Below are 23,994 nucleotides of genomic sequence, written 5' to 3' on the forward strand. Positions count from 1 at the left end.
AGTGGGTAGGATTTATGTAGATGACTGTCTCCAGATTAATTTCATTCTGTTTTACATCCACCATTTTAAAGGCTAGTCAGCTGCTTAATAGTTGACATTATGGGTGAATCATTGAGTCTGTGCCATTAATTCCTTGGCACTGATAGTTCAGTGGTCCTGATGCTAAAAGCTGATGAATTTTGCCTCAAAAACTCTTGCCTCCTGGTGCCAAGAGGTTAGTGAAAAATAAGTGTGTATATATTAAGTCGTTCATGATTCAGGAATTAAGCAAATTTTTAACATGCATGAGTTTGTAAACTCATGAAGGTGTCATATTAACCATGTTGCTTCAGCTATTCAGGATTACGTGATGAAAACAGGATTCACTTTTTAACTTTAAATCTGTTGATGTGTGGATTGCAAAGGGAGGCTTTCATACTATAGCAGGTTGGAAATTGTCTACGTGTGCTTGGGGCAGCAGCTTGTAGGAGACGGCATTCCGCCCAATCCTAGGGCGGCATGGCCGCTTTTTTTGGTGTTTCGCTCCGGCCGCCCTGTAGGGGGCGGTGGCGCGGAGGACGGGAGCACCCTGCAGCAAGCCCGGCAGGGCAGTCCCCGTCCTTCCCTCCCAGCCAACCGGAGCAGCGCAGAGCCCTCCCGGCAGGCGGCAGGGCCGCGTGGCAGCTCCCCGCTGAAGCCCTGGCCGCCCCCCCTTCTCTCTCTCTCCCCCCCGCTCCCTCCCTCTCCCCCCGCTAGCCGGGGCACATCTGCAGCGCAGGGAGTCCCCCTGCACCCTGGCTCCGGCCGCGCTGCAGGTTTTTTTTTTATTTTTTGCTTTGCCATTCTGGCCGCCCCCGTTTTTTTGGGGGGGGGTTTGTGCTTGGGGTGGCCAAAAAGCCAGAGCCGGCCCTGGGTGCAAGGGTTAGTAGGTTGCCAGAAAAGATTGTTTCGCTACTAAACATAATGTAGATTTGAAGAAGAGCTCTGTGTACGCTCCAAAGCTTGTCTCTTTCACCAACAGAAGTTCGTCCAATGAAAGCTATTACCTCACCCATGTTGTCTCTGTAATGTAGATCAACATTTTTGTAAGATCCGGATGTACACCAACAACAGAAAAACAATGCAGAGCTTTGACTATTATTTACTACTGTCCATTGTTATGAATGAGTTTAACCTTAGAGGTAGTGTCATTTTTAACTGGTGGTGTTTTCAAGTTGGGGATAATAATTAGGAACTGCTCGTGGTCATAATTTTCCTTTTTGAAGAAGTAGACAGATTTTTACAAAACATTACATTTTCATTCCTTTCCAAGTTTTAACCCAGAGGCGTATTTTACATGCAGATATAAGAAAGTTCCTTCTGAACATTAGCAATTATTACTGAAAGATAAGAGACAAACTTAAATTAATGATAAAGATCTAACGATGAAACCTAAGTGAAGAAATTCAGAAGTTCCATTTTTACTATGAAAATGATAGCACTTTAAACACTGATAGAAACCACGCATGTTATAACCAGGATAAAAAACCCATTTACTAAGCAAGTCTCCCTTGGGGCCCATACCTAACTTACCACTTCTGAGGCTGACATTCCTTCGTTTGGGTTAAAATTGGGCTCAGAGTGGAAACTCAGTTACAACCTTAAATGTGGGCCACCTAATATCATGTCATGACTTTTGTCTTACTGTTTTTTTGGCCCTTCTCTCCCTTTATTGTCTTAAAAAAAATGTCTTTCCCTCCACAGTGGAACAGGTTTTTTTTCTCCTGTTCTCCGCTGCCCTCATTCCCCCTTCCCACTCTACCCACATGTGCAGAAATATCACACAGTGTTGTTGGCCAAGATGCTTTCTTTGTTTGCTCCTTGTGCTCTGCCAGAAGCCATGGTGTCTCCCTGCTCGAGCCATGCATTTGAGGGAGTGCATTGTATTGAATATGGAGTGAGAGAGAGGAGTGGCTAGCCAGTAGTTTGTTGTGCCTCCGTTGTGCAGATGTGGCACTGAAGAGAGGTAACTTCAGAATTAAATTCTCACTTGGGAAAATGGTCATGAAGTGTCCTGGCCTATGGCAGTAATTGGCAATGAAGGGAGGGCAGGTCCCACCTTTAGATCTGCCTGTGCTGAAAGGTTTCTCCAGTGAGAGGCAGGGATTCCAGGGACTATCGTTTTCCCTGCTTCCATCCCCTAATGCCTCTATCCTGTCCCTGCTGTCCTCTCCTCTCCACTCACTCCATGGAGGAACTCTCCTATTACCATGTGGCTGTCCTAGAGGTGCTGATTGTTATTAGTAGCTACCGGTGTGGTGCTCTGCTCTTGTTCAATGATGATGATAACAGTCAGCTGCGTGCGTGTTCCCTCTGTGTGCTGCCCCGGCTCTGCGCAGATAGCTGACACAGCAAACCCCGAGAGAACCCCCAAAGACCACAGACTCTAGTAAGGTACGAAGGAACCCGAGCCAGGTTTATTGTCAAACGAAGCACAGTAATAGTTTCCTATAGACTCTACAGGACATACTACGAATTTGTGCCCCCTGGCAATGGACATAGCTCAGTCAGTGGCGGGACACTCCACTGCCCCCGAGGCTGGACAAAGATGCGCACTCCGGGACGTACTTTTATACAGTTACAGGACAGATTACTCATCCCTACTGACGTATTGAAGTACAGTCCCTTGGCTCATTAGGGTGCTGTCTCCCCTTTGATCATGTTGGTTCAAACAAACAGATCTATCCATCATGCTGTCCTTTTGACCCTGTCTTTAAGACGCACCTGCCTGTTCCTTGTTATGTCTGTGGAGTGTTCTGATGTCATCTTGGCACACGTTCCTCTTATTAGCACTTATATGTGAATGCACCTGCTTCTAACAACCCTCTTCTCGCCAACTTCTGTGAGTGAGGCCTGCCTCTGGCTCACAGCCCAGCTTTTGCTTAACAATGCCTGGAAGTACTTTGGTTCAGGTTTCAGGCCTCAGACTGGGCCTCTGACACAAGAGTTTGTTTCAGGGCCTCATCTTCCTACACTGATATGTAACACCACCACATCCCAGCTCATTTTGAGGTTGGTGCAGTGTTGAAACTACTCTTAAGAAGAATGAACTGTTTCTAAAAGTTGGTGTGCTTCTAATTATTTCTTTTAATATTAAAAGGCCATTGCCATTCTGTAGCTTTGGTGCCTTCCCAATGTATATTTTCTTCTAAGACTCATAATTACATGAGTAATATACTTGTTTTTGTAGTTTACTGAAATAATAAGAGTTAAAACAAAAATCTAACTAGAGTGTGTAATTTTGGAAGTTCAGCTGTTAAGAAGTTGACAGCTAATTTTGTTTGCCTCCCCCTCAGATTAGAAAGCAAAGGATTTCAAAGCTTGTCTGCTGCGGCTGCCTAGACCAGGTTGATTATTATGGGTCAAAAAGATGTTATAATTTTCTCTTAGAATGTGTTTTAAATGGATTTGCTAGGAAGCACACTTCAGAGAAGTCATTGACGGCTTTAATTATATTGTATTTTGCTGTCACAGAGATGTTGCTGCACTTTAAAAACCAAAAACTCAAACCTCTCGCTGATTATTAGTCTGTCTCTTGTTTGTTCTTTAGGACCATCCAGAACAGGGAGTGTTGTTTCTGGTGCGAGGACTGCTCAATGTGATCCAGGATTATACATGGGAGGATAATAGTGATGACAAAGTTCGGATTTACACCAATGTTTTGCATCTACTCTCTGCAATGACTCAGGAGACCTATATCTACCACATAGACAAAGGTAAACTGTGAGGGTTATTGTGGGTTCTATGCTCTACAGCATTACATCTATACAGTTCCCCTATTGCATTGGATCAGTGACTTGCCAGTGTAAATGCTAGCTGATTAAAATTGAAGCAATAAGCTTATACAATGGATTATTCTCCTACACATATCTGTGTACTACAGTCTAGTATGACCATAAGAGATCATTTGGGTTGCTAAGCAGGTATCCAGGCCATACTTAAAATAAAACAATATTCCACAAAGAGCATTTATACTTAATCTACTTGTTTCAAGCTTTATTTGTGCAAATCCTGGGACTCCAAACTGGCTTTCTTCAATGGACCTCGTCAAACATTTTGTTAAGAGTACTCCGTGTATTTGTTTTAAATAATAGTATCTTATTGCAACCCACTTGTCAGAGAGTGGTACGTCCTCCTCTGTGCTCATAAGAACATAAGATTCCACAGAGGATGCAAGTCTGATTCAGCTCACAGTTGGAGAGTCTGGATCTTTGATGCAAGCTGTAGAGACTCATCCTTTTAGCTCTAGAAGTCCGTGGTTCAGTCCCCAGTGTCTGCTAAGACAGTGGCTGTTACATTAGTACAGGGATGATCCAACTCTGTAAGATCTCATACCAGTTCAGAAGTTCTTCAAAATGTTCTCACTGTCTTCCCTCTTTTCTCTCACCCCAAAGGGTCATAGTTAAGGCTAAGATTTAGTCATGGGTATTTTTAGTAAAAGTCATGGACAGGTTACGAGCAATAAATAAAAATTCACAGCCCTGACTAAAACTTAGCAGCTCCTGGGACCCGGGGGTGCTGCTGCACTGGGGGCCCCTGGGACACCACTGCTCTGGGTGGGTTCCAGGGGCTGATGGCTAGTCCCTGCACTGACGGTGGGGGCTGACTGTCCCCAGCCGCTCACTGCTCTGAGGCCCCAGGGACCTATGCTCCGAAGGCCTCCAGGGCAGTCCCTGGGACTGCTGCTGCTCCGGCAGCCCCTGAGGCCAGCTGCACCAGCAGCTGCAGAAGTCACGGAGGTCCCGGAAAGTCACAGAATCTGTGACCTCAGTGACAGACTCGCAGCCTTAATCATTATTGTTTATTTTTATCCTCACTATTTCACCAATAGATTCCTTAATTGTTGAATTTGTGCAATAGATATGTTGTCATACATGACCCTCACGTACTTTACCAAAGAGGTTAAAATAATTTGTTTTCTATTTAAGTTCATCAGGTACATTAAGTGGGATTCCAATGTTTACAAAAAGGCTGAAATAGCACCTAAAAGGGCCAAGAATCCAACTTTGGGGTCTATTCTATTGTGAAAGGACTGTGTTATAACTAACTGACCTGTCTCAGGAAAAATATAGATCATAATCAGTTACCTTTTGAGCTATAAACTCAACCCAGCATACCTTATCATTGTGAAAGGAGGTGCTCTTAGCATAAGGAGAGTGTCTTTAGCACATTTCTCTCTAACTATTATAACTGCTGAGGAAGGCTTTTATGTTATCCCTCATCTTTTGCTATGAGGAGCCTCAAGGCTTTATCTTTGACCCTCTACTCTTCTCTGTTTTTATTTTTCTGAGACACCTCCTGGCTAGCTTCAACCTTGGATGTTACCTCTGTGTTTTTGTAACTCCACTCCATATCCCCAGGTCTTGCATTCTGATCCCTCTTATCTCCAATTTGTTGGCCTGTCTGTTCTGTTGGCTCCATAACTTCCTAGTGCTATGCCTGAAAGACTGTGTGCTGCTAGTGCTAGTGTAAGCCTACTGTAGTGTGAATTCCACACACTGCTGCAGTAAAAGCAGGAGAGAGAGGTTGCTAAGATAAACTTTTGTTTAAAATCCAGACGTGAACTTGAGCATAGCTGGGTATGCGTAGGTGAAGAATTTTGTTTTGTGGACACACTTTCCCACAGCTTGGGGATTTCCTGCCAGCTGCCTTTGTGAAGGCTTTCTCTGCAGACTGTCCATACCTCCAGGATTACTGCATTGTGGCAATGTGGAGATGGAAGAAGAAAATGACTTTTACCAATATGCCACTTATTATTTGACAAGATACAGCATCAACCACCCAATAGGAGCATCCGCTGGTCACTTCTGTTATACTTCCAACTCTCCCTCTACTGGAATAGCCTTTTGGGTTCTGTTAGCTTTGGATTTTAGCTTTTTAGCATTTATGTTTCATCTTTTATTTTTTTGAAGATCATCCTGAGGGCTGAATTCTGTTTGGTTTTGTACTTTAAGAATTTACAACTCATTAGAAAAATTAAATATTTCTTGTAGTTAATCCTGATTAATTCTGTGATATATAGTGAAGGAGACAAAAAGGAGAAAGTGAGACAAGTGGCCCATCTTTTTAAGATCAAAGAACAAGTTTATAAGAACAGCAATAATATTTTTTTTTCTTTTCAAAGAAAATTTTTAGATGGGTGAATCGGCCTGAATAATTATACAACTGACTAGTTAGTGCAGTTCCCAGTAGAAGTAAATAGAATTTTTCAGATGAATCTCTATCAAAACTTTTAGAATTTGTTAAAACTATTTGCATTTATATGTTTAGAGGGTCTTTCTTGTTGTTTGAACTGTCAACATAGCTTAGGCTTATCAACACTTTGCATGCATATATTATTTAACAGCTCTAAACCTCAGACTTTAAAGCTCAGTCCTGCTCTAAAATTCAAGCATGTGGGGACACATCTGATAAAATAATCTATTATGCAAACACTGTTGCCAGTTTTACAGGAGAGAGACTCAAATCCATATATTTATGAAAGCAGGTTCAAGTGGTAGTATCTGTTGTGGGAATCACCATTTAAAAACTACCGATGTATCTTGAGATTTCATAGTGGCAAACCTCAGATTATTCTAATTATAACAAATAACCAAAACAGGTCTGTTAACATTGATCAACATGTTGAATGTATCAAGTAGTGCCACTGTCAGCACTAAGGAAAAACATGTCCCATATGGAGATACTTGCCCTGAAAATGAAGTAAGTTTTGTTCTGATTCTGTTTTAAGCAGTGTTTTAGCCCCTGCAGTGCACCAAAAACTGTGTGCACTGCATACTTCAACACAGTCAAAATTTTGTGGTTGCATCAACTACACAATAGTTCTTTCAGATGTTCTCCAACTTTTGTCTCATCCTGCTAAGTTCCTTGTATCATGCTAATCTTGCAAGATGTAGAAACAGAGGGAGGCTGCCCCTCACCCAGTTGCTTGGAGTAGGCAGGTTTGGCTGAAGTTATCTCTTTTTAAGGTGGGGAAAAATGTGTGAGGGGATGCTCACAGCCATCTTTAACTGAGGCTTTAGCTCTTTGTGATCATGATGGGACCAGTTCTATTCCAGTTGAACGGATGGAATTTTACCATTGACCTCATTGGAAGCAGGATGAGGCCTTTATGGCCATCCCTCTGTTGGAGAGGCCCTGCTTCCTCTTTTCATATGGGCTACTTTGACAGTCTAACCATAAACAGATGGTGGGTTTAGAAGCTCATTGTCATTTTGTGGGATATATAGAAACCAATATTCCCCTACTAGAATCTGAATCATTATAGTGGAGACATAATGCTGGAGGAGAAGGGAAGAAAGTCGTATTTTCCAGGCATTTAAAAACAAAACATATTTTTTGTAAATGCAGCTGTGTTTGGATTTGGTAGTTCTATCTTCTTAAATCATAACAGGGAAGGTGGAACAACTAGCAAAAAAACCTTTCCATGCATTGGATGATTTCCAGTCATTGGACTTGCAGGTCTCTGACTCTGACACTTTGGACAACACTGAGGCATAATAGACTTTCAATAAAGAAGAGAGATGCAGTTAGTGACAGCAAAATTTAAATCCTATTTCAGGATCCATGCAAAGGAAAAGAGAGGCCCAGTTTCCTCTTTCAGCGATATCTGCACTGGTTTTCTGCTTCCTACTTTCTAAATACACATTTAGGAAGGGTTGGCTTCTCTGAAGGAAAATTTTAAAAGTTGTGATCAGTTATAAAAATTCTGATTCTGACAGCGATAAAAAAGATGCTGCAAATGTAGTGTGCTGCAGAAAAAGGCTAAAATATAGTCAGAGAAGAGTGTCCTTTGTGGATTGTAATTGTTTGTGGTTTTTACACCTAAACTCTAAGATCTCACTCTGGCAGTTATATATTTATTTATTTTTTCATTATATAGCTGGAACCATGAACGTGAGGTACAGAGTGATTAAAATGTTTGAAAGTGTGGTGAGTTTGTAGCAGAACTTGGAACAGAACCCAGATATCTTGACTTTTGGTCCCCTGCTCTAAGACTGTGCTTCCTTCTGATGATATGCTGATTCTCACACAAAGACAGATCTAAAATAAATACTTGAGTTCTTCTGGTGGATGGGCTACCAAGATAAAGTCACCATCCATGACAAGATGTAGCAGCCTAGCAAGAAGTCTACAGTTGAGCCAATATGGGACACCAGACTGTAGTGAAGATCTTCTTAGTCTCTTTTAGACTCCCTAAGAAAGTGAATTTATAAAAGAGTCAGAATAACACATACCTATCTCTTGGGGATGTTCTGAAATTTAAATGTTTGTAAAGTCCTATGATATCATCAAATGAAAAATGCTACGTGAAGTTGCCCTAGGGGAAAATAACTACATTTCTGTTTCTAGACAGCAGCACCATGGTTATATGGATTTCTTGGAGTGCTTGTACAAAGAAACAGAACTGGGGCTCAGAAGCTGTCGGAATGATTGTGAAGGATGTCTGGGGGACATTAGATTTTTTTTAATTCTCTTGGAGATTTGATTTATTAGAAATACCTAGATTTTGCTGAGGAAGAAAATTAAAATCAACAATGGCAGCAGTTCGTTATTCCCTCAGTACAGCTTTCCATGCCTTCTTTCCTGCAGATCGTAAATAAGTGCATACAGATTATTATGTAGTCAGTAGAGAATTGTGACATGAAAGAGGATGATGCTGGATATACACAGCCAAAGAGGACTGGCCAAGACTTGCTGAGAATCTTTAATCTCATTCTACATCAATAAACATGGGACTATCTTCTTGCAGCTGCTTTTTTGTTGCATTAAAGATGCTGGTGGATTTCTGAAATGAGTTCAGCTTGCAGTGAAATAGCTTTCATGCTTGACTGGGTGCAAATACCATTCAAATGGAAGCAGTAGCAAGTACAATGAATATGGAATCTTTCATCTGGACTTAGTGGATTGTCTTCAGCCATTCATCTAACTACTAAATGAAATTGTCATAAGATCCAGGGCCCTAGTGCACTGGCAATTAAGAGTTTCCGGTGCCTGTGATGCAAAATGGTGGGCACTTGAGTATTAACTCAATAGGGAGTACTGACTTCATGTGCTGGAACAGTTTTCCTGGCATCTGCAAGAAGCACATAGCATAAAATGTATCCAGGTGTTAAAATGTGTTTATACCAAATAGGCCTATATTCTGGTTTAGATAATCACACATTAGAACCTGTTAATGCTAGTATTTACCCAGCATGCTTCTTCCAATACAGAATGTTTTTTGGCATTTTATCAATTCACCACTTCAGAATCTGAGCCCTGTGATTCCCATTGTTCTTGGCTGTGGAATTTGTCACGCATACACCTCATGCCACTGAGGAATTGTGCTGGAGAATCTAGGTTTTCTTGATATTTGCAAAGTTTGTACCAAACATGAACTGAATGTAAATCAATACAGTATTACTTTCCTGTATGCAAACAAGCAGCCTGACACAATAGCTTGAAGAGATGTGAAATCACAAGGGTGTCAATGTGTTAATTCTGAAACCTAGTAATGGCAGTTTAAATATCAGCATTAACTATTTGGCTGCTGCTCACTTCAGCTTATAACTGAAATATCCAGCTAATGCACCGTAGCCATCATTGAATGTACTGGTAAATACTAGTGGGTAGATAATTAGAGGCACTAGTTGCTTATCACTAAGGCTACGATTATATCACAGAATCCATGACTTCCAGAGACTTCCATGATATTTTTTGCTTCAGCCCTGGGGCTGTGTGGCTGGAGCTGTCTGCCAGTGGGGGCCCCAGAGCTCTCAGCTGCCGCAGGTGGCAGGGCCCCCCCCAGCTGCCAGCCCCAGAGCTCTGAGCCGTGGCAGGGCCCCCTGGAGCCGCAGCAGCCATGAGTGCTGGATCCTCCCGCAACTCCCCATTTTGTCATGATTATTTTTAGTAGAAGTCAGACAGGTCACGGGCTTCCATGAATTTTTGTTTATTGTCTGTGACTTACTAAAAATAATCATGCCAAAATCTTAGCCTTACTTATCGCAGATTGCTGAGGTATGGAATTAGAAGTCCAGGTCTTCCAGTCTTCCCAAAACTATTGTTTTTCAAGTCACCTGTACCTGTCCCACAACAAAGGAAGAAAGAAGAGAGGTTTCCTATTTGCATTTAAAACAAATCCCCCACTTCTGGTATATTCCAGTGTCTCAAAAGCTACAACTGTCCTTTTCCCAATTGCAAAATTCCTTTTTCATCCCTAGCAATTTCTACAGTGCAGTTTTCAAAATCCGTGGCACGTTCAAAGATGTAAATTTTGGTGATAGTAAAAAATTATATGTAATATCAAAATACATAGCATCAAAAACTTGCTATCTGAATTTATTTAAAATAACCAAGTTTTTTTAATTTATTTGCTGCTGCAGAATTTCCAGTTTTTGCAGACATCCAGGGCTGATGCTGCAGAGTTAAGGCCTAGATCATAATTTAAACAACCCAACAAAATAAACATCTATAGAAATAAGACAAACTGCTTTTCGTCAGTAAAGTGAAATAACGTGTCTTCTGCCATATTGACTGATTGCATACATTGTATGACTAGGGTTGCCAGGTGTCTGGTTTTTGACCGGAACGCCTGTTTGAAAAGGGACCCTGGCGGTTCCGGTCAGCTTTGCTAACCGGGTCATTAAAAGTCTGGTAGGTGGTGCAGCGGGACTAAGGCAAGCTCCCTGCCTGCCCTGGCTCTGTGTGGCTCCTGGAAGCGGCTGGCATGTCTGGTTCCTAGGTGCAGGGGTGGCCACGGGAGCTCCACGTGCTCCGGCCCCGAGCACCGGCTCCATAGCTCCCATTGGCCGGAAAACGCGGCCAACGGGAGCTACGGGGGTGGCACCTGGGGACGGGGCAGCACGCAGAGCTGCCTGGCCACGCCTCTCCATAGGAGCCAGAGGGACGATGTGCCGTTGCTTCCAGGAGCCACCTAAGGTACGCGCTGCCCGGAGTCTGCACCCGATCCCTTCTGATGCCACAACCCCTGATCCCCTTCCCGCCCTCTGAACTCCTCGATCCCAGCCTGAAGCCCCTTCCTGCACCCCAAACCGCTCATCCCCAACCCTACCCCAGAGCCAGCCCCCCCAGCCAGAGCCTTCACCTCCCCCCACTCCCCAATCCCCATCCCTGATCCTCCTCCTGCCCTCCGAACCCCTCAGTCCGAGCCTGGAGCACCTTTCTGCACCCCAAACCCCTCATCTCCAGCCCCAGCTGGAGCCCTCACCCCCTCCTGCAACCCAACCCCCTGAGCCAGGCTGGTGAAAATGAGTGAGTGAGGGTGAGGAGAGTGAACGATGGGGGGGTGGAGGTGGTGGAGTGAGCAGGGGGTGAGGCCTCAGAGGAGGGGCGGCGCAAGGGTGCTTGGTTTTGTGCGAATAGAAAGTTGGCAACCCTAACCCCCTCCCGTACTCGAACTCCCTTCCAGATCCCACACCCCCAGCCCTGATCCCCCTTCTGCACCCCAAAACCCTCATCCCTGGCCCCAACCCAGAGCCCATACCCCCCTGTCGGAGTCCTCACCCTCTCCCGCACCCCAACTCCCTGCCCCAGCCTGGTGAAAGTGAGAGAGGGTGGGGAAGAGCAAGCAACGGAGGGAAGGGATGGAGTGAGCGGAGGGAGAGTCCTCGGAGAAGGGCTGGGGGCGGAGCCTCAGAGAAGGGGGTGGGGCAAGGGTGTTCCGTTTTGTGCGATTAGAAAGTGGGCAACCCTATGTATGACAAATGACTGAATCAGATCTCCTTGTTCTGTAGTCAGCTTATGTATGTTTCTAGTGTACATTCTGTAGTGCAGTGGCTGTGTGTGTACGTCCATACTGCACCTCACAGAATGGAGCCTTGATTTCAGGTAGGGCCGGCACATACTGCACGTAGCACTGTGGGGCCTTGATTTCAGATGAGGCCTGCTGGCATTACTGATAAAATAGATATTTGCCATGGAACAAAAGCCACAGGTATTTAAAAAAGGGCGAGTTTTTTGTATCAAGTCTGTGGCTGCGTAAAATGTTTGAACCCATGAGCTCTAAAATTACATCGCTCGTGTTTTTGCTCAGCATGTATTTACTTTTCACTGCAATATTTAAAAAATAAAAATAAAACTGCAGTTAATAACGGTTAAAAGCTTCTCTAGCACCAATTGAATATGGTGCATCAGTAGTGACCAGACTGACTGTTCATTCTAAGCTTTCATTTCTCATGTTGTTTGTCAGTATGCAAGGAAAGTAGTTTCCAAAGAGTAATAAAATAAAACAATAAAACAAAACCTTTTAAATAGATGAGTTCTCTGAGGACTGGGGATGATCTTCCTCTCCCACTCCCTGATTTCTCTAGAATATGTTTGTATTTGAAAATTCTTCTTGTAATGTATTTTCTTTAAAATGAATGTTGCTTAAAGTGGCTAGGTGAAAGAAGGCTATGTAGTTGGTATAAAACAATAGACTAATTTGAAAATTCCTGCTATTATCTGAATTTAGTCAGTATTGCTTAACTGAAAGTCATGGGCAACTTTTATTTTAGAATGCCTTACTATTTTTTAAGTATACAAATAAATATAAACCTGGTGTAAGCAACATGCATATATAATTCCAGAGTCACCTGGATAGTTGCACATATGCCTGATTTCCTTATACTTATGGGACTAGGTTTCAGAGGTATACGGGGAGCATCAGCTAGAGGGGTTAAGCATTGAAGAGAAACTGGTGTCACTTGTCCCAGTAACACATTTTATAATATTTAATGATCTGGAAAATTGGGGTGGCAATGTCAATAAGCCAAATTTTTGTCCAGATTGTCAGCCTTGCATTCATGTAGTAAGTTACAAACAAAGGTATGGAACAGCTAAGTGAAAAATTTAAATGTACAGTGTACGAGGTATGTGCTACAAAAGGGGCACAAGCCTTTCAGTTTTCACGAATTTTTCTGAAATTCTCTTTCCATGAACCCTATTGCTCTGACAGAGACAAGTAGCTTTTCTGCAGTTGTAAAGCAGTATGGTAATATATGAGGGCTCCAGGTTTGTGGTTGCTGGAACACTCTGCAAAACTATATGTTGGTGCTTGTATTGGATAAAGCGTAAATTGTTCATCCACTTAATCAATCGCTTTCCTATTAAAGTCAATGGCAAAACTTGTCTAACTTCAGTGGAAGCAAGGGATCTGGCTATATGGAAGATTCGTATGTTGTGCTGTATGTTGCTTTATGTTGCAGTGTGCAATGGTGGTAAAAACACAGGTGTCAGGTCTTTATGAAAGATTTCATATGCAGGTGGGGTCATTTTACAGCTTTAAAAACAATCTGTTTTAAATATCCAGTATTGTTTTGCAGCAAACACACTTAGATAATTATCCAAATTAAACTTAGATTTATTTATGCTTGTTTCTGCAGTTGATTCCAATGACACCCTCTATGGTGGAGACTCCAAGTTCCTGATTGAAATTAACAAGCTGTGTGAGGCAGTGATCGCTCAGATCCTGGACCATCTGAAGACCCTTGGACAGGAGGAGGTATGACTTTTCTTGTCTTATTACTGTATAATGCAACACCAAATCACTTGCAGAGACCAATAAATGAGCCTTTCCAATTGATACTCCTGGGGGAATTCTACGCCAAAAATTAAAAAATTCTGCGCACAATATTTTAAAATTCTGCAAAAGTTCTGCATATTTTATTTGTCAAAATAACGCAATATAATCTCACTGGTTTCAATTATTTCAGTAATTTATTTAAATTACAATACAATGGATGGAGAATGGGAGTGGGGAGCATACAATATGCAGCCATATGCTCAGTGTTATATCATAGACAACTGAAGAGCAAGTGAGGGCTGGGGAATCAAACTCACAATTTATATTGGCTACTGACCATCTCCAGAAAGATCAGTAGCAAACAGTTCATAGAGCACATTTTATTGGAAATTTTTTCAGTCCAGAAAGTTAGATTGGTTCTAATCACTAAAGTACCATAAGTATTTATAAGGCCATACTGTCCTTTACACCTCTCTGGCAATGTAAAGGAGTCTTAAAACTTTTACACCTGTTTTGTACTCCTGGGGGAATTCACAAAGACAATGGGAACAATTCACAAAGCAGGCAGGCTTCTACATTCTGCTCTGCCCATGCCTATCTCCTCAGAAACACCCTGAAGCCCTGCCCCTCCATGCCGAATGTGCTGCAATAGCAAACGAGAGGGACAGAGTGTCTCTTTCTCACATGCACGACTCCCCAGTCCACTCACCACAGTGGTGATTTACATGTCTACCGACTGCTCTGGGCACCCGAACCAATCTGCCTGCGCTGCTGGGGAGGGGTGTGTGACCGTTCTTGTGGCTTCCCTTTGCTTCCCTGTCAGAAGTCATTTTTCTGTGGGGAAGCAAAGAAATCTGTGGGAGACATGAATTCTGTGTGCACACAGTGATGCAGAATTCCCCCGGAGTAAATAATTGACAGTGCAATATAGTGTGCTGCTGCTTTTCGAAAGCCCTGTGAATGTTTACAAAGCTGGAGAGGACTGTATGGTGTTATGTAGGCAACAGTGGGGTGAAGAGATTCAGTAATATTTATAACCCACTATTTGTTGTTGTACTCTTTAAGAGTTGGATTGTTTAGCTGCATTCGGTGCATGACATGGACAGTCAGTTGTACCAGACAGAATTGTTTTTTGCTAGGCAGTGAAAGCTGCTCTGGTGCCAACTTTGGTCCTGCTGCTTTTCTCAAGGTGTAATCTCTTCAGCTCCCTTCTGTTCCCATTCCCTCCCAGCTGTCACTTCACTCCTGACCTAAACCAAAGTCTCTACTTTCTCCCTAGTCCCAATTGCTATTTTTCTCACCAGTCTAACCAGACTTCTGGAATAGGCTAATGGACAAAATGAGAATTAACCCATTAGTCTGTTCTGAGCTAAATACAGTGGAAGTTTATTTGTAAAAGTTCTGCATCCCAGAGGGTGATTAAGAATTATTTGCTTGGTTGTAGGGAGTACTTTCACTTTTACGCTATTTTGAATAATGGTTACACTAGCTAAAACAAAGCAAAAACCCTTGTCGACTTACTGGATTCCTTGATTTTGGGTTTATACAGTATGTGAGATCAAAAACAGCTCTATGGGCTCATCTGTTATGGGGTAATGACTGGCATTCTCCACGTTACTGAACTCATCACCTCTGCATGAGAACAGACTATGCCCTGGTAACATGTCTGTTTCTGAGCTTCAATTCCCACAGCAACAGCTTTTATTTTAATTTTTTTAACTACCTCTATTAGACTATTGTCTCATGTCTTATAGCCTGAAATACAGGGCAAAGTGAGTCTTTGCTGGAAAGAAAATAGAGCCGAGGTCCTTCTCTTATGTCATCTTACTTGGCTTCTCGCCAAATAGGTTTCTTTTTATTTTCTCCCACTTCTGCTGGGATTACATTTTAGAAATTCTTCTAAAGAGAGAGAGAGATCCTTAAGGTTTGCCTCCAAGAATTCATTAAGTAACACACACTTGAGAGTCCAGCTACTGCTGTTAGAGTAGTATTTCCTCTGCCTTTGATATCAAATACTTTCTCATAAAACAACTATAGAGATTCAAAATTAATAAATCCCACATTTTTACAGTGGCATATTCCAACGTACAGCATAAACTGTGTGTGTACAGTACCACAATGAAATACAGCTCTCTTTGGATGCAACAGCAAACCAGCACCCTGGGCAATGGCAAGGACACCAAAGCAACTTCTGCTCTTACGAATAGTGCCATGGGATCTTTTCAATGTGCTCACAGAACACATAGGACTGGGTTTTAAGATACTCTGTCAAATAGCAAACACAGTAAACTGTCACTGTATTTACCTCACACAGGCTGAGCCTGTCCTGCTGGCATTGAGATTTGTATTTCCAGGAAGTCTAGCTTTACAAACCTGATGCTTAGACTACTAAGAGAGTCCCTCTAGCTAATTCACTGAAGCAGGAGGTATTGTGGTCCAGTAGATAGACACTGGACTGAGAGTAAAGGGACATGAATTCTGATCCTAGCTCTGTTATTGGCAAGCTGTGTGATCTTGGACAAGTCTAGTCACTTCTGTGCCTCAGTTTCCCCAGTTGTAAAATGGGGGAATATTTGCCTTCCTTTACAAAGTGCTTTCAGGTCTGTGGATGAAGAGCACTACATAGGAGCCAAGTATTTCTCTTTTTTCTTTTTTGGGAGGATAGGGGGTGTAGGGGTTGATGAGGATGATTAAAGTCACATCCTTCAGCTCTAAAGCAGTACTTGGCAGAAAATAGTCTCAGATTTTATTTTGATTACTTCAGTGTTAGCGACCTTTTATTATTTGGCTGCTCATTTACATGAACAAGCCTCTGCTGATATTGGTTTTCCTTGGTTCATTTCATTTGAAACCCATAAAAGGGAATTGATTTTCATGTAATAAAATGATTTTACCAAACTGCAATTTGAAGGAAGAGAAGTGAATCTGATGTTAACACAGTATGCTCCTCCTTTCTTCCTATATTACTTTAAAATATCTTTTAAAAATGCTGCTTCTTTTGTGAGATGTTAGTGTTTGAACTGAAATGTACAGTCCCAAACTACCCTATACAAATACAAACCATCTGTGGTCATGGGAGTGTGCCACCACACTGTTCCCTGCTTTGCATTTTTATTGCATTTTGGGTGCAATAAATGTTAAAATCCTGCCTGCTGCAGTTGGACTGAGTCGTGAACAGTCAAATGTGTGCATGTTTCATGCAGAGCCATTCGCTTTTGATCCAAATCCAAAGTGTTACAGTAGGTCTGCTGTAGGTCATTCTTGTCTTGATAGCCTCTTGTTAGAGTGTTTCTGTTCCTGTATAGACATTTGACTATTTACAGTAAGTCTCAGGGAATGATGGAAACTGGTTCCTCCAAAGCCACTTGGTATTGCTCCATTCAACCAGGAAGTGTCGCTAGAAAGTGTGTTTTCTCCCACTTCAAAAAACTGAGCGTGGATTCACCATGTGTTGAGTAACATATAGAGCGCCAGATTAGTCAGAATTCCCCAGAACCAATGGCTCCTCAGGCTGATGCAGTTAAGGCAGTTTCATAGCCAGTGTTACACCAGGAAGTGAGGTGGCCAGCGTCATGTCCGACCACCTTTGACTGCCCTAACCTGATGGATCAGGTACGCATTTTGCACCTGGGTGATAACTGGTGATGGCCTTTCAGGGTGAGATCAAGCAAGACTTGAACTCTCAACCTTTAGGATTATAGTAAAGCGCCTTAATCTTTCAGCCACTGTACCTATTTACCTGATTAGCTCACCTATTTTTTTATTTTAAAGATGTTAAAGATTTAAAGTTCTTCCTGAAACAATTCTCTATTATTGGCACTCCAGTATTGTTACTAAAGCCTTCAAACGGTAATGGCGTTGTTAGCTCCTTGGAGCAGGGGGTATGCTTCCTCCACTGTTGGGAAAGTATCTATAAGCTGTAGGAGTTGCCAGAAACAAATACCTGCAATTCTGTTTCTCCCACAGTTCCAGTTATCAAAAGTGCAAACTTCATCCTGCTCCTCATTCAAATCATACATCTCAAAGACAAGGTGAACTTACAGTGCTTTCAGAATTTCCAGCAACTTGATTAGTCTACAACCAGTTAAAATTCTTCATTCCAACATCTCATCTTGCTTCCATAACCAAAAGGTATTGAGTGGTCTCATGAGTACAGTTGTGATATGTCTAGAAAAGCAACTACTTTTTATTAAGTTGTCAGTTTGAGAAATCTAGTCAGGCCATAGTTGAAGCTTACAGTTTTCTTGGAAGGCTTGCTCCGCGGGAAGTGTCTTGTACTGCTCTTTAATAGTGGCAAGAGTGGGAACCATCCTGATCTCCACTGACAAGGATTTCTCTGGACAAGGGCTTTCAACAAAAGTGCTTCTGAGAGTATTGCCTTGGACTCCATCATCCATGAACCCCATGTGGCAATAGAGAGACAAATAGCTGAGTTGCTCAGCTCTCATTTAATGAAGACTTTAAAAATTAGGGCCATGGTCTTGAAGGGTATCCTGAATCTGATCGGTAGCCAATATAGGGCTTGGATCACTGGAGTAGTATGTTCTCATTGGTCTAACCAGGAAAGCAAGCTCCTGCATGCCAAACCAGCTGGAGTTCCCATGTAGAGTGTGTTGGAATACTCCTAGAGTGAGACTGACAAATCAGAGAGCTGTTTCAAGGTCTGTATCCACAAGAAAGGATTTAGTCATTTGGCCATCTGAAGAAGGAATTTCTGTTTGCTGTTACTATTTAGGAGTGCAGGAGCAATGATGAGTCCAAGAGGACCCTAAGACTGTGTCCATACTACCTTAGTAAACAGGGGACTTGCACTTGCAACAGTTGGCGAGTTCAGAGCTGCTGCTGGGTTATTAGTGTTTCCTCTGTTCCAATCAGCATCACCTCTTACTCAGGCTGAACTTGAGTCAGTTGTCTTATATCGAGGGGCTTTATTATCCCAAAGGGAGGATAACTGTGTAATGGCACTGTGGATTAAGTTCTGAGAGCTTGATGATGTCTGCCTATACCATCTTATGATCTTCCCTAATTGACTAATGTGTATGAACAGGCCCCTGAGGGACTCTTGAGGAGAAGCTGCCCATTGTGACCTCCTGAGAGGAAGGAGCACATCTAAAGCCCCAAATGCCTTGTTCCTCACAGCATGAAGCTCTAAGCGAGCAGATTTCAACAGAAGACTGGAGTGAATGCTCGGAAGCAGGGTTGCTATTGTAAGCAGTGCTAAAATGGATAATAAGACTGAAGACCAGCAAGATCACATTTTTCTCCATCGTGCCATGTTAAATTAAGATATTACTCTACTCTTTGCTGGAGGGGATAGGACATGAGTGACATAAGAGGCTACGTGTTCTGGGGTTGTGTAGTTCTTTCTTTATTCCAATGTCATCTACACTGTTTCAAAGATTATGAAAAATGCCTACCAAGTGGGTACCCTCTGCTCTCTTTGGTGTGGGAACTATTAGTCTCATGATTTATGTGACTGCCAGAAACTTGATCTATTCCTTTCTGTTTGCTGCCCATAAATACATTCTTGTGAGTTGGAACGCCCTCCACAATTCAGTCTTGGTTATGTCAGTGGAGTTGACAGCACGTTGACATGGATTTCTCACTCAGATTTGAGGTCAGTGCCATGTTACACAAATATTCTTGTTGATCATAATGCAGAGTGTTGCATGCCTCTCGGTTTTGTTCCTTTTCATATATGGCCTTTACTTCATCTTCTCTGGAGCCTGTGCATCTCTTAACTTTGCAACTTCTAACATATGATTGGATCCCCATCTCCTACTTGTACCTGTGTGCTTACCTCTAAATACTGTGAATAATGTACATCCCTTTCTTCTGACTCTGTCTTCAATGTGTTGCATCCTTTTTGAAGTGTGCTGTATGTTACCAAGTTTTTTAAAATGTTAAACAGAGTGTGGGCCATATACACATGCATATATATTGTAGAGAAATACAATGTGGTGGGGATATCCAGGGGAGAGACCTTTGACCACCTCTCCTGCTCTCTGCTCAATAATCTAACTCCACTAGGATTATTACTATCGTAAACCTGCAGGCAGTTTCAAACAGTCTCGCTTTATGTTTGGATTCAAGCAAAAATATATACTGTATTTTCTGGCGTATAAGACTACTTTTTAACCCAGGAAAATCTTCTCAAAAGTCGGGGGTCGTCTTATACTCCGGGTGTCGTCTTATAGGGCGGGTGCTGAAACTTCCGAGCCGGACTGGAGAATCTGCAGTCGCCGCATATGGTGGGGGGAGCTCAAAAACGGCCGCGGCCGCATCCCCGCCCGATGACGAGGTGAGGGGGCGCCTCACCGGGAAGGTGTAAGTGAAGGGCGGAGCAAGCTGCAGGCGTCCGGGACGTCCGGGGTATGGAAAAAAGAGAAAGAGCGGCACTGTGCCCAGAAAAACACGCCTCTTTCACCCGTCTGGCCCGCCCTTGTATCCTATTACCGTACCTCCTTCTCTGCCTCTCAGATCTCGCTCCTGAGGACTGCAGTGAAGCGGCGCAGGCGCGCATGTGCGAGATCTGAAAGGCAGAGAAGGAGGTAATAGGATACAAGGGTGGGCCAGACGGGTGAAAGAGGCGTGTTTGCGCTACCGCTCTGATAGTCTTGGAGACAGGGAGGGCTGGGCAGGCAGGGAGAGCTGACCAATCCAAGCAGGCTTTGTATACAACAACCAGCCAATCGCCGGTAAGGTACATCGCTTGCCGTGATTGGCTGGTTGTTGTATACTGGGTACCACATACAGTACAGCACCAGTATCTGTACCTGTTCATACAGTATAGCACCAGTACATACAGTACAGTATACAAATGTCCAACAGTCAAAACCCCATCATGGCTCCACCAGCAAGAAGAAAGAAATATGAAGCCAGTTTCAAACTTAAAGTTGTAAACTTTGCCATGGAACATAATAACTGCGCTGCTGCAAGACAATATGGAGTAACAGAAAAGATGGTTCGGGACTGGAAAGCAAATGAAAAAGCATTAAAGAGTATGCCAAGGGGTAAGTGTGCATTAAGAAGAGGCACTCCACATTGGCCAGAACTCGAAAAACATGTAGCAGACATGGTGAATGAGCATCGCCAAAACGGTTATGTAGTGACACGAAATAAAATACATTTGTTTGCACTTCAGTGGGCCAAATCTAACCCAGATCACAGCAACAGATTTAAGGCCACTGTATCCTGGTGTACTAGATTCATGGGAAGGCATAATATGGTACTGAGGCAAAAGATGAAAATTGCCCCAAAATTACCTGCAGATCTTGATAGCAAAGTAAATAGTTTCCATCGATACGTAATACAACAGCGCACTAAACATGGCTATGCGTTAAGTAGTATTGGAAATATGGATGAAACTCCAATGAATTTTGATATGGTTGGAAATAAAACTTTCCATCAAAAAGGTGAAAAAACAATTTTAATTAAAACAACAGGACATGAGAAGTCCAGTTTTACAGTGGTACTAGGATGCACAGCTGATGGCGCCAAACTGAGACCAATGATTATTTTTAAAAGAAAAACAATGCCAAAATTCAAGTTCCCTGTTGGTTGTTTTGTACATGTGAATGAAAAAGGCTGGATGGATGAAGAAGGGGTAAAGCTATGGCTTGATAATGTATGGAGCAGGCGACCAGGTGGACTTATTCAAAAATGTAGTCTACTGGTGTGGGATATGTTCAGGGCTCATTTAACTCCCAGCACCAAGCAAATGCTTGCAAGACTAAACACAGATGCGGCAGTTATTCCTGCAGGATTGACATCGTTGGTACAGCCACTGGATGTGTGCCTAAACAAGCCATTTAAAGATCGCATTCAAGAACAGTGGAATGAATGGATGGTTAGCGGCGAAAAGTCATTCACAAAAGGAGGAAACATGCGTGCTCCACAGTTGGATGTTTTGTGCAAGTTTGTCATAAAAGCCTGGAATGATATTGATGCAGAAACAGTAATCAAGTCTTTCAAGAAGTGTGGCATATCAAATTCATTAGATGGTATGGAGGACGACTACTTGTGGCAAGATGAAGAGGAAGCCGAAGCTGAGACCACACCATCTGATACGGAATTCGATCCATACGATGACTGCCTTACAAATGTATCACAAGATGTCATTGATGTACTTATGATATCAGATGACGAACAGGAGGATTTTGAAGGCTTTTAAAGGGAAACTGTCACGCCAGCAAAACCTGTAAAAATACCGTAGCTTGCAGTTATGATGGGCGTTGCTAACTCGCCAGGGACTTGCCCGGCACTTGCTCTCTCTCTCTTGTTTGTTATCTTCCTCCTATCATCATCAGTTCCAGTTTGGTTGACAGCTTAGAAAACAAACAGCATGGCAGCTCCCATGGGTTTATTGTCTTATCCTTCCTTTCAGCTTTAGAGTGAATTAGGAAAAGTTTAATCCACTTGCACTGTTTTATGTTTACATGTTTGATGACAAATAGCCTTATGTTTATAAGTGACAGTTTTCCTGCTAAGTACCTGCATGTCATAAGCATTTGAATTAAAATTACCATATTGAAATCAAATCTGATGTTTTTTTAATTTTTTTTTGGTGTGCGTTGGAAGAGGGGTAGTCTTATACGGCGAGTATATCCCAAACTCTGTATTTTAACTGGAAAAGTTGGGGGTCGTCTTATACGCCCAGTCGTCTTATACGCCGGAAAATACGGTAGGCACAAGTGGTTAACCTAAGGTGGAGGGGGGAAATAGTCCAGATAATTTAAATACTCTAAACATTTCTGAAGTAGTTCTTTAAAATCTACAAGTACAAAATACATGGTGGAGTGGCAAAAAGGCTTTGCATCGCATTATTCTACCATCTCAAACGCATGTGGACATGCCACATCATCACATATTCTTTCTTTTTTTTTCATTTTGCCCAAAGGTGTTGGTCCTAGTGCAGTGTCCTGGCTTTATCTCAGCTCTGATAGTTACTTTCTAACTACTCATAGTTTCCCGATAGTTTGCTAGATATGTTGCTGCGCTTCCTGTTAGAATAGTGTTGCGGGGGCAGACTGATGGACTGTGTCTGTGTCCAGAGGTGGCTACATTTCAATAGTGGATGAAATGATGCTTGAATCTAAGGCCTGGTCTACACTGGGCGACGGTGGCGGGGGGCAGGAATCGATCTAAGTTATGCAACTTCAGCTACGTGAATAATGTAGCTGAAGTCAACGTACTTAGATCTACTCACCGCGGTGTGTTCACTGCGGTGAGTCGACTGCTGACGCTCCCCCATTGACTCCGCCTGTGCCTCTCGCTCCGGTGGAGTACCGGAGTCGATGGGAGAGCGCTTGGGGGTCGATCGCTGCCCGCCGAGCCGGCGGGTAGTATAGACATACCGTAAGGCTGTAAAGAGCTTTGGGAGCCACTGGGATGAAAGGTGCTACAGTATATAAATGTAACTGGAAGCATTTCCTCCGTGACTGCTGCACATTACTCCCATTAACGCTAGTGGGGATTTATACACTCATTGAGTGACCCATAATTTTTGTAATAAAAGTTTTTAAGAAAGGGGTTTTCAATCTACTATTCTAAGCACCACCTCAGAATATAAAAGTAATAATCTATTGAAAAGTAGCCACTTGTACTATGTGATGACTTTAAATATTCAACCGTGTGATAGTTAAATACCCTAATGCTACATGACCTTGCCAATTTGGTGTTTTGTTTTGTTTTGTTTTTGGTCAGTTGTGTAAAATATCTTCCTATGTATGTAGCAGCTGAACATGCTAAATAAAGAACAGAATCGGTATGTGCAGAACTTACATTCTAAAGGCACTTATGAATAAAATACAGTGGCCCAAACCATACAATGGCTTGTTGTCTTCATAGTTAGATGCTTCACTGACAGACGCGTTGTCCAAAGTTTTCTAAGGTAGTTTGGCATATGTTAGGTTTGGGAGAGCCTCCCAAACTAAGGGGCACCATGAATAAAAGACACAGTCACAAGTGGGAGAAAAATAGATAAAATAGTGAAGGTCTGAGCCTGTGTTTTATTAACATGTTTGCTGGTACTTGTTACCATGCGTAATCTCACTGATTTGAAAGAGTTGGAGTGTTTGTAGGTTGGTCGCTAAATGCTTAATGATCAAGTGCTACTGCCCCCAGTGGGGGTGGGTATCTTCTCTTGTCCTTATTTAGCTGCTCGGTCCATGCCATCTCCTTTTTGATAGCGTGCATATGCAATTAGTTCTGCTGGCCGTGATAGGAAACGTTAATTTCCTTTCACTGCCACAGCAATACTGCATACTGGCCATAGAATTTACTGGCTGAATTTAGAGAGGGCTCAAGTGAAGTATGAAATTTGTTAATTAATGTGGGGGGTTCACCATGATTGTGCACTTGCTTCTAACTGCTCTTCAATTGATTCAATTACTGTAGTAGATGAGGCTCTGCCTTTTAATCAACGGTCTCTTTTCCAAGTGAGCCGAACACAAAGCACAGCTCTAGAA

The 23,994-nt window shown here is 42.6% G+C and overlaps 1 protein-coding gene across 5 annotated transcripts in view; it reads left to right on the forward strand.

Moving 5' to 3' along the window:
• VPS35L (VPS35 endosomal protein sorting factor like) overlaps window positions 1–23,994 on the forward strand; it is a 124,278-nt gene that overhangs the window by 92,488 nt on the left and 7,796 nt on the right. For all 5 annotated transcript variants that reach the window (XR_010590859.1, XR_010590858.1, XM_042853225.2 and 2 more), the window contains 2 exons: window positions 3,569–3,734; window positions 13,386–13,504. Coding sequence is in view for 3 of the 5 variants with exons in the window: in XM_042853225.2 (XP_042709159.2) it covers window positions 3,569–3,734; window positions 13,386–13,504 (285 nt within the window). In the remaining 2 variants the exon portion in view is untranslated. The remainder of the gene's footprint in view (window positions 1–3,568; window positions 3,735–13,385; window positions 13,505–23,994) is intronic.

Source organism: Chrysemys picta, chromosome 10 (genome assembly GCF_011386835.1).
Source record: "Chrysemys picta bellii isolate R12L10 chromosome 10, ASM1138683v2, whole genome shotgun sequence".
NCBI classification, from domain to species: Eukaryota; Metazoa; Chordata; order Testudines; family Emydidae; genus Chrysemys; species Chrysemys picta.